At 45.1% G+C, this 16,517-nt stretch overlaps 1 protein-coding gene across 1 annotated transcript; it reads right to left on the reverse strand.

The window, feature by feature from the left end:
- Positions 1-2,092: 2,092 nt before the first annotated feature.
- Positions 2,093-13,981, reverse strand: ANXA13 (annexin A13). Its single transcript, XM_062568563.1, has 12 exons — positions 13,835-13,981; positions 12,906-13,082; positions 11,973-12,051; positions 9,602-9,696; positions 7,768-7,938; positions 7,633-7,666; positions 7,474-7,553; positions 7,098-7,166; positions 6,841-6,942; positions 4,220-4,295; positions 3,683-3,795; positions 2,093-2,427 (listed from the first exon to the last, which is right to left on the reverse strand). The coding sequence occupies exons 1-12, from the start codon at positions 13,979-13,981 to the stop codon at positions 2,308-2,310; spliced, it is 1,263 nt and encodes a 420-aa protein (XP_062424547.1). The 3' UTR covers positions 2,093-2,307.
- Positions 13,982-16,517: the final 2,536 nt, after the last annotated feature.

The raw sequence follows: 16,517 nt of genomic DNA on the forward strand, positions 1-16,517 counted from the left end.
CTTCCCTCTCTTCCTTCTCTGTAACTATTACGTTACTCGTCTTCTGTTTAGATGCTCAGCAAACATGATTTCACACAGTGCGCTATCACCACAGCTGTCATTCGCATTGGTGTGATCTTTAATTCTGATCTAAGGCTTAATCTGGGTTTGATTCTGTTTCTGTAAGCTAGGTAACGGACTCGTTCTGTAGACTTGAAATCTGAACTTGAAGTTTGAACCCTGACTTTAAACTTTTGCTGTAGAGGCACAGGGTCATATTTTATTCCTACAGCATTGGAGAGATAGAGTAACTTCACAAAATTCACTGCCATCACTATATGTACTGTGCAGAGAAAGATATATAGAGAGATAAATATAGCATGTAATTCAGTGATGACTTTACCCCAAGATTTGTGGATGTGAACTCTAGCTTCTGGCCAGGTTGCATGCTAACCTCTAATCAAAGACTGAAAGCTTAAGATGAAAGCAATTGTACTCTTCCTTCTTTAGTCAGAATGACTAATTAGTGTTAATTGAAAGTATTCAGGCAAAAATAAATTTGGTTGCCAAAGTTAGGCACTTCACATTCACATTAAACAAGAATATAGTTGGTTTTAAGAGGTGATGAACTTCTAGAGGTTTCATAGAAACCAGAGATGTAGCTATGGGCACCCTTGTTTGAATTTTTTAAAAACAAAATCCTTTGCCTAAACCAGCTCCTTCATGTGCATTTCAGACATCCATTGGCTTTTTTCTCCAAACTGCATCATTTGAGAATGGGTACCTGCCACTTTATCTTGGACTGAACATGCAATCTGACCTCTGAAGGATAAAATATCATTGAGAACATCGGATATCTAAGTAGACTATTCGTGTATCTCTTTCTATAGTCTCTGGTTACAAGAGTTCCATGGCAACAGCAACAAGGAGATATGCAGATCACACACTTCTCCACACTTTCTGGGTCTGCAAATTAAAACACCTTTGATAAAGTCAAATCCAGAAGCATATGGTTCACTTCAAGTTCAGTATCTGCTCTGATATTCTTAGATTGATAGAAATGCGCCAAAGAAGGACCGAACCTCTTAAATATTGGAATATACTGTTGTATCTGTATGATATGCAGATCATCATTCCTAAAAGCCTTCCGTCTTTCCCATTCTTCATCTGTCTTGTCCCATCTTTACAGGCTATAACTAGGTGTCCACATACTATTGCTGTGATGTTGATACAAGTGGGGAGAAAGAGGTCCAGTTGCCAAATGCCTCAGAGGAGCTAGGTCTGAAAGACCTGACTCCCCACAGTGCAGCAAAAGAAAGAAGGGGCTAAACACAGAAAAGAGCTCCTAAGTCCATCTCCTTGAGCCAGACTCTTCTCCCTCTCTTCTTATTTGTCAGGCCCTGTCTTGTTATTTTTAACCTACATCATCTGTCATATGATTATAGGATCTTAGGATAATTCAGCTTGAACAGGACCTCAGGAGGTTTCTAGCCCAACCTCTTGATAAAAGCAAAGTCAGCTACAAGTTCAGACCAGGTTACTCAGGATGTTATCCAGCTGGGTGCTGGAAACCTCCAAGGATGGAGACTGGCACAACAGTTCTGAGGCACATGTCTACTTGCATGGGAGCAGCATTTACCTGCCTGACAGCTCCACTTCGTGAAGGCCTACTTCCTGTCCAGCTGTGCTCAGGCACCATGGCACAGGAGCTGGTGCTGATGGGGACTGCAACTCCTCAGCTCTTTTGTGGGATAACTTAGGGGGTGACTGTGCTAAGAGGGCAAATGTACAGACAGAGAAATCACTACAACTTTCCTTGGTGATAGCAGGATCTTACTCAGGGCATGACTCAAGTCATTAATTCACAGCTCCCAGGTTGTGTAAAGAGGTGTAAAGAGGTGTGATAATGGGCTGAGAAGAAATTAACATCTATTTTCTCTTGGCAGGACCTGCAATGGCATGACAAGACATCCTTCAGATTGGGGATAAAAAGGTAAGGAAAGAACAGGGATAACCTTCTGAACTGGAGAAAGACAGTAAGTCTACCCAGAAGTCATAATGTCAGAAAATAAAGATTCCTCCACATATGCAAACACAAAGAGGTCAATTTAGATTTAGTTTTTTAAAATATCTTTATTGCTTAAGGACATTTGGCAAGATACCCGTAACATAAACCTCACGTCCAGCATTACTTGGCAACATGTTTCTCAGCTGGAAAGAAAATAAATTGGATTTTTTTCTTTCTGCTAATGCCACATTTTTGGATGCTACTTTGGAAACTAATCAAGAGGTGGCTGCTCAGCATGCCTCTCTGTTCTTGATGGCTTTTTAGTGTACAAGAGCCAGCAGCAACTTTCTGAAGTCCCCAGAGGTATCAGATTGGATAGCTTCAGCTAACGACTTGTTGTACTTTTGCTGGAACTTCTCCTTTATTCCTGGCAGGTCACTCTGAGGATGCAAGGAGAGCCTCTTTAGAAGAACGGGATGTGCTTTTCATAGTATATTCTGCTTTTACCAAGTCCCCCTAAGCCCACTGTGCACACTGGGAGGAGCAGAGAAGAAAGCAGAAGGTCCAAACCCTTGAAGAACTTTCAGGTTAATGTTTGGACTTGAGGTAAGGCTGCATGTGTGGTGTAGTGATGGGACACTAGCTGTCAGGTGGGGTATGGTGGGGTGCAGAGAGCCATGCTGGAGGGGGCTGTTGGACGTCTTTGCTTAGCACTCAGTAGTGCCATGCAGGCACAGCCTCGGTACCACACAAACTAGCACAGGTTGTTGGGGCCTCCTGAGGCCCCTCTTTGGTGGCAAGAAGAGAAAGAAACATTTCAAAGAGTATGATTAAATTATAGTTGTGTTCTTCTATCCACAGGTAATTTTCTTGTTTCATTGTGCAGGGAGGGAGAATGAAATGCCTTGTCTTGAGCTTTCTTGTAAAAAGGCACCCATGGCATGGCCCTGATCTTCATTACTGAGATTTTTAAATGTTATCATGACTGGACAACATCTAAATGGAGAGACTACCCTGGAGACTAATTTCCATTTTTCATACTATAGATCACTGAGATCAGATACATATCACCTCCTCACCTCTCTTCTATGAACAACTCCTCCTCTATGTCAAGACTGAAACAGCCCTGGGGATAGAACCTGAATAGCTTACATCGAAGGAAGATTTAAAGACTATGTTTAGGATCTAAAATGTCTTGTGCAGTGTTGTGCTTTTTAAAATCACAGTTATCTCCTTTGGCTCTTTATTTTTCTTCCTTCCTTCCTTCCCTCCCTCCCCCATCTGTTTTTTCCAGCTAGAATCAGAAAGAACTGGCAACATATGATTATAAGCGATTCTCAATCTGTGACCTGTTGTTTTATCTTAACCAGGATTACCATAATTAGAATTTTACTTATAAAGATCTTTCTGGGGTCAGATCTTCCCATGGCCAATTGTATCCAGGTAAAGTTGACTTCACTTGTAATTGCTTTCATGCTTTTGAATTCAGTTCTTTTGGAAACAAAAATAAATGCAATCTGAAAATTAGGGTTGCCTATGGACAAAAGCAGAGTGCGAGCACTGACATCAGTGGCTCTACGCTGGTCTGAAATTGGGTCGATTTATCATACAATCTATCAGGACTTACCTGTACCCTTTAAATTTGTACTTCTCCCCAAAACAATTTGAAGTATGGCAGATTGCAGGGTACCCTACCTCAGCCCTTGTCACAAGGATGCGAATCAAGGTCTTTTCATCAGTCCCAGCTCCTTTCATTGACTCGTGCAGAAGCGTAGCAAAGTAACCTTGGCCATCTTTGGCACAGCTGACTACAGAAGAACAGTAAAAGGCTTTCTTATACATTTACATTCTGTGTTATGTTTTCAATGAGAAGGAAATAAATAAGGCAGAAATAAAGAAAACTCTTCAGGATTTGTGCTCAGGCAGACATAGGAACTGGTAGGGTTTGCATTCTGTAAGGCATCCCTGTTGGCATGCTAGGAGGAGGCTTGGAGTCTAAATGTGAACATACCTTTCTCCACAGGGAAAGCACGCTGCACAATGAAACCAATAAAACCAATAGGTTTTAGAAATCATTCAGAAATCATTATTTAAACCTGGGTCTCCTTTGCCTGGCAGTTATGTTTGCTTTAGTTTAAGACTATCTCAATAGCTCTCACTAGAGCTAACTAAGAGTTAATATCAGATGGCGATAAGAACTAGAAAGGAAAGCTACTGAAACATTTATTTTACCCAGAGTGAGATAGGCCTTCTCCAGATCTCCAGATGTTTCACTTTTAATGGCTTCTTCTATGTCTTTCCCATGCAGCTACAAGGATAATAAAGAGGAGCCATCAGAGTTGTTGTCTGTACACATAATCCTGTTACCATAAAACCAGCATCAGATTTTGGATCCAATGGAAAAAAGCCAATTTAGATCCCTTTCAGCCTTTCCAAGGGAGTAATTCAAGGGCAAAGGAGGTCTTCTTCTGGGGTAAATGCTCATAAATTCACTGGCATCAAGGGCATTAAGGACATACGAGGCCAAGTAAGGCAGAACAGTTAAGAGATGGATAACTTAAATCAAGCAGTCGCACTTGTATCTGAGGGCTTCTTTGACAAAGAAGTTGTAGTTTCTTCTTGGGTGACCCTGAGTCAGGAGAAATCGCTTGAGCTCCCTTTAATTCCTCTACCAAGGCTCTGGATGGTTCCCACACAAACATGATAAATTTTGGAGCTTCACCAGCTGTGAGAAGGTTTGTTACTTATTGGCTTTGGGTTCCCAGGGATAGTTTACAAGCGCTGCAGTTGTTCCTGAGTTTCTATATTATTCTATAGGAAAGAAATTGTCAGGCTGAAGAAGCGGAAAAACAGACTGCCATTTCAAAACATAGCTTACCCTCACTTCTGTGAATTAAAGAAAATCCCAAAGTCTTTTACTTTTGCATATCAGGATGGTCCTGCGTGGCTCAACACTGACTTTTAGCTCAGACCTGAGCTAGCACAGATACCAGCGGGTACGGGATACCCTCTAAGAGTTTGGCCTTGACCTCTGCAAAATCCAAGCTCGTGTAGATCTGTCCCTATTTATCTTTCCAAATGCAGAGAAGGACGGATGTTTGCATGGCTCCAATCTTGGCGCACTTCTACTTCAAATGCAGCCAGGCAGGATGTGGATGGATCGGTCTGGGCAATGTGATCTGCTTGGCTTTAGAAATCAAAAAGCCAAGGTATCTTGGATATTGGATCATTTAACTCAACCCCCAGGGTTTGGGCTGCTCGGAGGGAGCGAATAGCAGTTAGTGACTGGTTTTGATCTCTTGCCAGCAACAAACCAAGGCTTGGATTAAGCTGTGAATATATTTCCAACTGAGGGTTCCTTATTATGCTGACACTGAAATATGGCCTTGACTGAAGGGTTTTCATCTTCAGTGCCCAGGGTTACAATTTTCTGATGATCTTAGACTCATCTTAGGGAAATTTGGGGCTGTGAGACAGGGATTGGAGGGTGGACTTTCTTCTCAGATTGAATGCTACCAATGAGCTTCCACCCAGTTGCCAGGAGAAGGACCTTGCATCTCCAATTGTTTCAACCTTCAGAGGTAATTTCCAGGTGAGAGGTCTCTGTGGAGATCAGATCAAAGCCTAGATATGAGTAAAATGTCACTCGTGTGACATGGGGAGAAGTAACAGAGAGCCGTGGCCCTACTCGTTAACTTGCCCTTGGCTGGGAAAGGCTTGGAAGCAGAGGACAGTGCAGCAAACTACTTGCACAGGCTGTCTGCCCATGGTGGGGAAAGAGGCAGAGGTGGGAGATGTGCTCCTTCCCTGGTGGAGGGGCTGTGGATGGTGTGCCATGAGGGAGGCAGGAACCTTGGACACAGCAGGGTGTCTTGGGTAAGCAAGGGCCAGCGCAGACTCAGCCAGCTGCTTGTGAACCTCCCTGCTGGCCCAAAAGGCTCAGGCCCCTGGACACAGAGGGGCCCATCACGGAGTGGTGGCCGCCTAGCAGCCACCACTGCTCTTTAACAATGTCTCCCCCTGTCTTCAGAGGAGATGCTGTGGTGTGGTGTGTGGATGGTAAGGGTCCAGCGGGGACGTTGGGCTAGAAGGGGGTAGGTTAAGGAGCTGCTATGCATGTGCGAGGGCACTTTTCCTGAAACGGGGGGATCAGGATTAGGCAGAAAGACAGGCTCTGCTTGGAAGAAGGACAGAAAGATCAGAAGGGCAAAACTCTGCTTTAGAGCATAAACTGTGAGCCTGTCCCTTTGCTGGTCCTCCTGTGGGAGTGGGGACACACCTCGTGGTGGAGGTTGGAAAGAAAAGGGTATCAGGACATATGTTTGGCTGGATACTGTGTGGGCTACAAAGGGAAACAGGTCCTTTGCTGGAAGAAGACACAGCTTTTAGGCCCTATTTCTGTAAGGTCAGGATGTGGTCCTGCAGAGGTATTTTTCATTCTCCCGTGTGACAGGACAAGAGGCAATGGGCAGAAATTGAAGCACAGGAAGTTCTGCCTGAACATGAGGGGGAATTTCTCCCCTGTGAGAGTGACGGAGCCCTGGCACAGGCTGCCCAGAGAGGTTGTGGAGTCTCCTTCTCTGGAGCTATTCAAGGCCTGCCTGGATGCCACCCTGTCTACCATGCTCTAAGTGACCCTGCTTGAACAGGGAGGTTGGACTAGCTGATCTCCAGAGGTCCCTTCCAACCTTACTGATTCTATGATTCTATGATTTTTCATGATACTTACAGCACCGAACAATTTTCAAAATGGGAAATAAAAGTTGGCCCACTCTACATGTAGCTGTAGGGTCTGTGAACTACGCATTGGGCCGTGCTGTGTGCAACCCACGTCACAGACGAGAACAACTCACCTTCTCATAAGCCTCGAAAGTAGCTCTCAGCTGCTGGTAGCTTCTCTTGGCTAAGACCAGGTTGAAAGCCAGCTCCTCCGTTCCCCAGCGGCCTTCCCCTGCCTTGAAGATCGCACGTCCTCTTCCAGAGCGCTTGTCTACCCGCGCTGGAAAGGAGAGCCGGGGGCTGGCCCCCCGCCACCGCCTCGGCACCCCGCGCGCGCGGCCGCCTCCGAGGCAGCGCCGAGCCCGGGCGGTTTCCCCGCGATCGTGCTTACTTCGTATAGCTCTCTGGCATCCTGCCCGGCAAGCTCCACGTTGACCTCCTGGTCCTCATCTCGGTTTGCCTACGGAAAAGGACGTTATGTTGAAAAGAAAAAGGAAAAAGCCCAAGTGCTGGCTACCCCCGGCAGCGGAAGGGAAGTTTGTCAGCGCTCAAAACCCCTTTGGTTATAGCTTTGCTGCCATCTGCCGACAGTTGCGTAGTGTTGGGGCACTTTGGACCTCGGCACCACGGGGCTGGACGCTCTGCCCGAAAGCCTTCTGCTCACTAGACCTACCTCGTTATTACGTTGCTTATTGTAATCACCAGCTAATACTCATTAGCATTGCCCGGGGTGGCGAGGGCAGAGGAAAGCCCGTGTCCGCGCTCACCTCCAGCACGGTGACTAGTATCCGCTGCAGGGAGCCGCTCGTGTCGCTTCTCACGTCGGACTCCAGATCCCTGCCAAAGACTGGGGGAAAGGCGTCCGTCAGGGCCCGCGCGGGGCTGGCGGCTCGAAGCGGAGCTGCGCCCAGGGAAGTCTTACTTACGCCTTTTGTACGCCTCCTTTATGCTTACGATTTGCTGGGCAAACAAACAAAAAGAAAAAAACACATGAAAACCCCTCACAAACTCGAACAAGCAGCGGAGCGCGCGCGCGGCCCCGCTCGCTGAGCCGTCCCCACCTTGTTGCTGCGCGTGCAGAGGATCTCGATGAGCAGCGACTCGTCCGTGCCGGCGCCCGCCATGGCCCGGCGAAGCTCCCGGGCCTCGTACTCGCAGGGCAGGTCCAGCAGGGCCAGGACGGTCTTCTCGAAATTCCCGCTGAGGTCTCCCTTCAGCGCCGCTTCCAGATCCTGCCGGGGCGGTCGGAAGGGTTAGTGCCCCAGGCCTGAGCCAGGGCTGCAGGCTGTATTTATGCGCTCATTTGCTGCGGGGAATTTAACAATTTCCAAGCTTCTTCCATACCCCAAAGGAACAACAGCAAAAAAATTATAAAACTCTGTGAAACATGGGCATTTTTTTGAAAATAAATTTTCCTAAAAAATCGTCGTTTTATGTTGATTGAAACGATCCCCCCATCCCCAGGTATCAGCAATACTGGACCAGTTTTAACTCTACCTGTTCGAAGAAACGCAAACTAACTTTTTAAAGGCTTGACTGAAGAAGCCTTGAAATACAGTGCAGAAATCTCCTGCTTTGTAAAAATTGTAACAGAAGGAATCAAACTCACTAAAATTCCTTCAAAATTTTCTTAGAATTGATTTCTTGGGAAAAGCAAAACATTTCTCTGAAGTGCTCTGCTTTCAAGCAATCAGCATTTTCCAACAGCAAAAAAGAAAAAAAAAATCCTTTCTGATGTGATCCACTGAATTCAAAAATTAATAAGACCCTGGAGAAGAATCAGCTGGTGCATATGTGTCAGATGAACACTCCTGCTGAGCATTGCTTGGAATGATTTATTTTAAGCCCTATCTGCAGCTAACATCGCCTGTAGTACAGGAAATCTTTGACAAGCTCAGATCATAAATGAAAAGAAAACCCGACTTTAAACTATCGTTCTTCAACGTCCTGTTACATGATAGCAAATTAACGCTTGGTCTCTTCCAGTAAAAGACCGGCAGGAAGGCGAAGCGGCTTCACTGAGCCGCCTTACGAACCGAACCTCTGCGAGCTGTTACGGGCTAACGTAGCTGGGATGTCTTACCGCATTTGCTCATTTCTAATGCATATGCTTATTAATGTGCATTATAGAGCTAATAGTAGTCTTTGCGCAGTCAAAGTCTTTCACGTGCTTGTTGTAAGGTTTACAGATGGAAGGCTTTCGGGTTTGGTGCTGCCAGCTTTCCTAACCCTGATTACTGTCCAAAGTGCAAAGAGACCAGAAAAAAAAAAGACTGATTTAATAATAAGCCCTGCAAGATTTGGCTGTTTATCTAAATAATACATAGGAAGCTCTAGTTTTTCCTAAGTTTTCCTAAGTGGCAAATCACCAAGGCAGTCAGTGTTTCCTCCTTCAGAAACCAAGTGCCCAGAGAGATTTCTCAGTCATGCAATGGGTATCCTACTCCATCACTGGAATTTAATCAATGCTAAATCCATTACTCAGTAAAAGTATAGTGGGGTAAGATCAAATAGTCCCTCTGAATCTGCATCTGGTCTTAGAGGGATTCAAACTGGGAATTTGCCTGCCACATTAATTGCATTTACACTTTGTTTCAGACTTTTCCCCCCTAATTGTGCTGAAGATGAACACGAGACAAAATGTTTTTGATTTTAGTTATGAATTATTTTCTAGCTCTGCTAACTTTGATTAAGATGCTTCATTCTGTTTGAGACTGGTTTCCAATTTCAAGAAGACTCTGAGGCATAAGATTATTAATAATTGTTATTTCAGGAGATAAAAGAAATTACTGAATCAGAAGCTAACTGGTGTCCTCTGGGAATGTAGTCTACATTTCTAACCAGCATACTATTTGAACCAGAGGCCATTTATTTTGAAAATTTATTTTGAAATACCTTGCCAAACGCAGTCTTGTACTTCTGTTTTATCTGTTGCCTCTGCTCCGATGTTCGATTTGTCAGGATTTCAATAATTGTTTTTTCATCAGTTCCTAAAAAAGAAGTTGGGCATACAGAGAATTTGATCAGGAACCTAATGCACAGGGGAAAAAAGATCAAGTACCTCCTCTCCAAAGAAAAGAAAATAAATATACACATATCTTCTGGTGCCAGCTTCAGGTTTTGTAACATCTAAGCTTCCTCTGAGGATGTTTTTATCTGTAGTTGGTTACAACGCTCCGAGCACCATCTCGTGCTGCTTAAATTTTATCACGGCACTCGAGTCTTCTGTTTTGCAGAGCAGCCACTGTCTGCTCCTGAAATGAGGGTGCTACCAGTGCCTGTGGCCTGCCCCAGGGCCACGTCTCACCAGAGACACGGGCTTACTGGAGGCGATAGGGAAATGGTCCCTGGTCCTGGCGGGAAGGGGTGCAGAGCCGCGTGCCCTGCATTCTCACGCTTTGCTCGGCTTTATTAACCCGTCCGGAATGGGCTGCGCTTTGCTCCTCAAGGAGAGAGGGAGAGGAGCAAGAAGCAGCCTCCACCGCCTCAGCCTCTCTGTTGGCGCTGTTTTCCTTGGCGGAAAAAGCGGGGAGTTAACTGGGAGCACAGCGCCCGGGTGCATGGCCGCAGGGGAGCCCCGGCCCGGGGCACGGCGGCGAGCGGCAGCTCCCGGGAAGGCGGCGTGTGGGGAGGCCACGTGGGAATCAGACACGCGACAGCCCTCTGCGAGGGGTTCCCGGGCGCGGGGAGCAAATGGCAGCTCTGAGCTGCAGCTTCTGCCGCTGCTTACTAAAGGCGGGGACCTTGTTGTTGTGCTTTCCCTGCCCTCAGCCACGTAGGCAGAAGTTCGCACTAAACAAAGTTGCTGGAAAGCATCAGCCAATGTTTGCAGCTATGGGACAGGACTGCAGAGATCCTACTTGGGTGCCTGAGTGACACACCGGAGGAGCTATTGCAGTAACGTGCATGTCCAGGAGTACTTCCAACCGAATGGCCAGCAGCTGGCCTCAGGCTTTGTTTCTTCAACACAGGGGTTGAGATGAAGAAGGTCTATTAGGACCTGTGATTCTGCATGCAGTGGGCACTGCCAAAATGTCTATAGGATATAAAGGGTTTAGATGTTGGTTCCAGTGCATCCATCCATATGCCAGGTCTGCTGAAGCATGCACATCATGCGGACTGACACAGACCCTGCTTCCCTGGTGCCCTTCTGTTGGTGGCACCCACCATCATGTTTCATGCCAAGCTTTGCTGGCAGGCTCTCACGAGCAGGGACTCTCTTTCTGATGTCTGTACATGCAGCACCTAGCACTGCCATGGTTTCCAATGAGCTACCCAAACATGTAATAAAACTGCAAATGGTATTTACATTTGTCAGCAGCTTGTTCATTCTCATCACTGCATATCGTGTCTGTACAGGACAAGTTTATGGCATCCTGTCCAGTTTTTCCTGCTTAGAAGTGAGACAGAAGGCATGATCCAACTGCAGACTGAAAACCATCGCTATCTGAAAATGTGAGGTTAAACTCTTAATAGGAAGGTCCTCTGGGAAACTATCTTGATGGAAGGAAGCTGAAAGGACAAGAACAGGTCCTAAAATTCAGACACTTTAACTAGCTAAATGCCAGCACTATAGCAGGAAAAAAACCGCTTAAATATATGTTTACTTTGCAAATGCCTGTAGTGGGTTAATAACTTTTTGCTCTCTTGTGCTGGCTGGCTGCTTCTCCTCTGCTGGACATTGCCACCTCCATGGGTCTGAGGAACATGGTATTCCTCACGCACTTTAGTGCAGTCAGCCAGCTTAGTGTAAACTCCCACAGAGGATGGTGTGAACCAACATTTTGGTTAAAAATGCCTGACAGAGATTGAGAAGCACCATATAAACCTGCTGCAGTGGGCTCTGAGAAGCATATAGAGAGGGTGATGTTTTTGACTGTTCCTTGGAGACATATGAAGGTTATATAACCATGACCTTAATCCTGCCTGACTAGCTGGACCCCATGACCATCACTATCAGTAGGGACAGCTTGCTCGTCCTACTGCAGTGAGCAAATGCTATGTTCATCCTGACCCTTGGAGCCAAGCAGTTAACAAAACAGATGTTTCAGACCTTTGAGGAACAAACTGGCTTCCCTTCCATTTATCTTAATCATATAAAACTCCACGGTTATCTGTGTGTGTGCATGTTGTGCAAGCCGGTGAGTGTCAGAATAACATCAAGATTAGCTACAAATGGTTTACATAGTTGCTTTGCCATAAGTTTGTGCATGTGCTCTCTATAATGTTGAAGTGTTTGTTGTATAAAAAGCAAGAGCTTTCTCACCTGCTCCTTTGCAGGCTTTGTGTAGTTTCTTGGCATCCCGGTCTGCATCAAAGCCATGACGACGGTGATGAGCAGTTGACTAGAAAAATAGAGACACAACAGGTGCATGGGAAACAAATTTGCATTAGTCTCTCTGATTCACAGAAGTTTGGATCAGGCTGTTGCTCTGTTTTTGTTCGCCCTGCCTAAACTGTGATGTCCAGGCTGTGCTGTGCTGGTATGGCATCTCTATCACTAGCGCTCCTAGAATCAGAGCAAAGCCAGACGTGACCACATGGCACAAGGTGCTGAGCCTGTATAACCTTGTTCTGCCAGTTCAGCTTTGCTCAGATAATTTTGATGTAATCACTTGATAATAGACAATTTTATGCCAGATCAAATATTACTTGTTTGTACCACTTTAACATTAGGCCAATGTAAATTCCTTATCAGATGTCTACAGACCTGTGCTGCACCTCTGCAGTACATTTGTAAATACTGAGAGCTGGTTTTCTTTCCTTCAGGCAAAAACCCAGTTGGCCTAATAAAAATGGATCCTGCAAACATTCCTCGTGCTGATGCATTCACACAGACTGGGCACATTTACCATTATAAGGTTGGTGGTGTTTTTTCATCAGAATAGTATGTCTGGTTGCCTTGAGCTATATCTGTCAGATATAATAACTCAAAGTCCACAGCAGCAGCAGTTTACAGTGTGACATATATCGATAACCGAAAGCTATGTGAACTGAAAAGCATGCTAGTTCACACTAACCTCACCAGCTGTGAATCACAGGGGCTGAAATGTCGGTACACTCTCTTTTCGCAGCAGGTGGTCAACAACCTTTTCAATCCCTTTAGTACCATGAATCAGATCTTTTAAATGCCTATGTGCTAAAATAGACCTCTAAATCTATTCTACAGGTCTCTTAAACGAATTAGTGCTATATGCACCCCATCCACTGCGGGGGCACTGCGAGCACTTTGCATTTCCACGCCTAGAGCAACAAGTGCATCCGACTTCTTGCGTTGCAGGGCTGCCGGCACCGGCTCTCCCCTCTGCTGCTCGGGCGTAATGACACCCCAGGGCATGGCACTTGCTCCTAAGCTCTTCTGGAACTGTGGTGACAACTATAAAGGAGTCATCTATCCAAAGACACAGAGTCTTATACCAAGGGTAAAAGCCAAATGCACTCCCCACACTGTTTTTACCTTTGTGATAGACTAAAGTCCACTTAAGTATGTGGTTTTTCCAATGCAGTTAGCAACTAGGATTCAAACTAATGCTAATTGTAGCTGCCATAATGCAACCATCTCACTGAAACAACCTTAACAGAAAGCTATTTTTACAACAACTGCAATTAGAAAGGTATTATAACACTGCAAAAAGTTCTCTCAGTCTTGTCTTACCGCAGCTTCCCGAGATAAGACTTTCACTGCCAGGTTGTTTTCACAAATCTTGCTTGTAAATATGTATGCTATCGCATACTATGAATGGATCGTAAAGAGAGCAGACACACGCCAGCCTAGAAGATATGCTTGTCTAAGCCTTTCAAATAAGGTGGAAATAGATGCATACAAAAATTAAGGGGATTTTATTTAATAATCTTCAAATCTATCAGGAAAAGGAAATAGAAAGATGCAAAGAAAACAGATGTATTCGCCTGAACTGCATTCAGATTCTTCTATTACAGGGTGCACATGCTTTCCCCTTGATGGAATTGGGCACAAAAGACATTTTTGTGCAAGGTGCTTGAAAACTAAACAGATCTAATGTCTTTCGTCTGTGTTACTGATATGCTACAGCCTCATTTTCACTCCCTATCTGGTAAGAGGAAGGTTTGTGAGAATCAGATTCACCGCTGTTCTTTGCAAAGCCGCACTAAACAATGGCAGTCGACCGGAGGCAGCGACGAGTTTGGACGAGCAGGACGACGGCTCCTGCGGGAGAACAAGAGTCCGTCCTGGATGCACCTTTGCCCGAGAGTCGCCTGCGCACGGTGTTGACACGAGGAGCGCAGCGCGGGCATCGCGGCGTAGCACCCAGGCGGGCGCGTGCCCCGCTTCTCCCTGCACCAGGAGGGGACCTGTGCAACTGGGCTGTGCAAAAGTGTATTTGCTGACAGCTAAATGCGTTATCAGTTGGGATACTGATAAATCAGTTGAGGGCCTTTCCATTAGGAGATGTGTTTTGTAGAATAAAAATGCCCAACTCGCACCAGGATTACTTATTGAGGCCATTACTTTTCTTAAGGCTATGCAAATAAAATTGGACATCAATTCTATGCCCCCCCTTTTTCTCACTAATTTCCGATTTGCTTCTGAAAACTTTTAGAAACATACCTGTTAATTTTCTATACATGAACTTTTGAACTCTTAAGTCAGATGGAATCCGTCCTGACATCGGAGGGCTCAAGTTTTACACTTGCAGTGTGGGACACGACACACAAGTGCATGGTGCCGCTACGGTTGCCCCCTCTCCATAATATCACGTTTAACATGCAAAGGGTTCTCAGCACTCCAGTCACTAAATTGGGGAGATTATCTCTGCCCTTCCACCGTTCTGTGTGGAAAGGAGCTGTCTGCAGGAAGAAGATGACATCTGACGGAGTAACTAACAGTGGCATGAAGCGATCGTTATTTAGAGTCAGCACCTTTTTAAGATGTGTTCCTGCCACTCATATGATTGATGCCTCTGTCAGTGTTAGGCAGCCGGCACTACGCTTACTCTACAGTTCTCTGCAAAGCAGTTTTTCGTGAGAGTAAGGACCACTGGACATAGCTGAAAAATCAGTAAAAACAAGACAATCTGGAGCACAAAATACAGAGAAAAGTACTGACATACTATATTAACAATATAGATTTGACTGTTTTGCTGTATCCAAGTGCATTGCTAATTCGTTTCTGTAACAGGAGGTCAGAACTATCACTCTAGATTTGTTTCCATGTAACCCAGGACAGAAGTTGCACTGGGGAGAAAAGAGAGAAAAAAGGTTTTGTCTGGCATTTGCTCCCACTCTTCAGTCATTCAGCATGGATGGAAATACCTATGCAAATGTCCAAATCTGCTTGTCTGTACTTTGCTCTGCCGCAAGCACCGGTGGGATGGGCTGGGAGTTAAGGTGGGAGCTGGCCGAGGACCCAGCTCCCTCTCCCCCAGCTCTTGCCAGACCAACGCTGCCTGGTCCTGCCACTCCTACTGCCCCAGCAGAGCCAGCTTGTCCTGCTAGTAACACTACAAGACTTCGGGAACTGTTATTTTATGCCTTCATGGCTGTTATACCCAGATTTTAGTGAGGGCCAATGTCGCAGTTTGTGCATAGCACAGTTGCATCAGGTAGGGAAAAGGTAGCACCAATGACTGAAATAACAGCATGGATTTACAAGGATTCGTAAAGACACAAACAAAGAAAGATTTCTTTGCAAGGGAGAGAGTCATGCAGAAGGAAAGGCAGGTTTGTTTCTTGGTGATGTGCAGGTGATGTTTGTTTTAATGCACCACAGGAATCTATTGAGCCAGCTGGGCTAAAGCTTCCATCTTCAAATAAATCACTGTAAAACATTAATTGAAGCTGGGGAACACCATTCTTATAGCATTATGCGCAATACCAGCATCATAGTTTTTATAGACAGGAAATCTGATACTCTGGGTAGGTGACTGTGAAGGCCAACTCCTGAGTCATCTGGAAAACTCTGGATAAAAGACATTATCTCCTGGCCCCACCTTTGGTCCTGGCCACGGGAACAGCCTTCCTGGGCAGGAGGGCTGTCTCAGAGCCGTACTGCTCGCTAACCTGCATGTCTCACAGGTGGATTTTGCTGTAAGGGAAAAATGGCAGAAGAAATTGATGTTTAACATTGGTTGAGGCTTTGCAGATATTACTCATTTAAAAATAAGAGCAGAGTCACTGTTTAATATGCTCATTGTTTCAGAGTTAAGAATTTAGATTAGAATTGAGTCATTAACGACTTTGAGTGTTTACATCAGTTTGCTGGCAGCGTGGTGTGGAGTCTGAAATACCAGATGATTACATACATATTTTGCAGCTGAACATAGTATGGAAAGGAACTTTTCTTCCACATTTCCTGCTAATACTATTTTAAATAGTGCAACCAGTGTTCTAGTGGCAAGAAACCCTCTTTTAGCTTGCAGCCTAGCTTTATTCCTGGCCTGTCTATGTGCATTTGTTTTTTCTGCTAACAGTGTTCCTTTGGCTTAAACAGTGATTGCCTACACAATACGTTTATAGACAGCAATCATTTTCCTCTGCAGCTTTAGCTAAAATTGTCACAGATTTATTTCAATTAAACTGGATAGGTTATCACTGGTCAAAAACTAACATTTTAACTTGTAGTAAAGCACATCAAGTAATTTTTCTTATTGTCAATTATGTTTTATTTCAAGGATATGTAAGATGAGCTTATAGTTGATGGTGGTCCACAATGCTTAGAAATGCATTTGGAGAATTTTCTTTGATATGTTGGCATGGGAAGTGCTTATGGTGCACAAATAAACGTTTTAGCAAAAAGGTCAGCAAAACTAAGAAAGAAATAGAGGAAAAACAA

The sequence above is a fragment of the Rhea pennata genome, chromosome 2 (assembly GCF_028389875.1).
Source record: "Rhea pennata isolate bPtePen1 chromosome 2, bPtePen1.pri, whole genome shotgun sequence".
Taxonomy (NCBI): domain Eukaryota; kingdom Metazoa; phylum Chordata; class Aves; order Rheiformes; family Rheidae; genus Rhea; species Rhea pennata.

Bases quoted from the DNA above. Each gene is read 5' to 3' on its own strand.
- ANXA13 (XM_062568563.1), bottom strand. From the start codon at position 13,981: ATGCCCGCGCTGCGCTCCTCGTGTCAACACCGTGCGCAGGCGACTCTC. The intron at 9,697-11,972 runs GTGAGAAAGCTC...CTTCTTTTTTAG, and splicing joins CAAAGCCTGCAAAGGAGCAG to GAACTGATGAAAAAACAATT. The intron at 4,296-6,840 runs GTGAGTTGTTCT...TTATCCTTGTAG, and splicing joins CTTTCGAGGCTTATGAGAAG to CTGCATGGGAAAGACATAGA.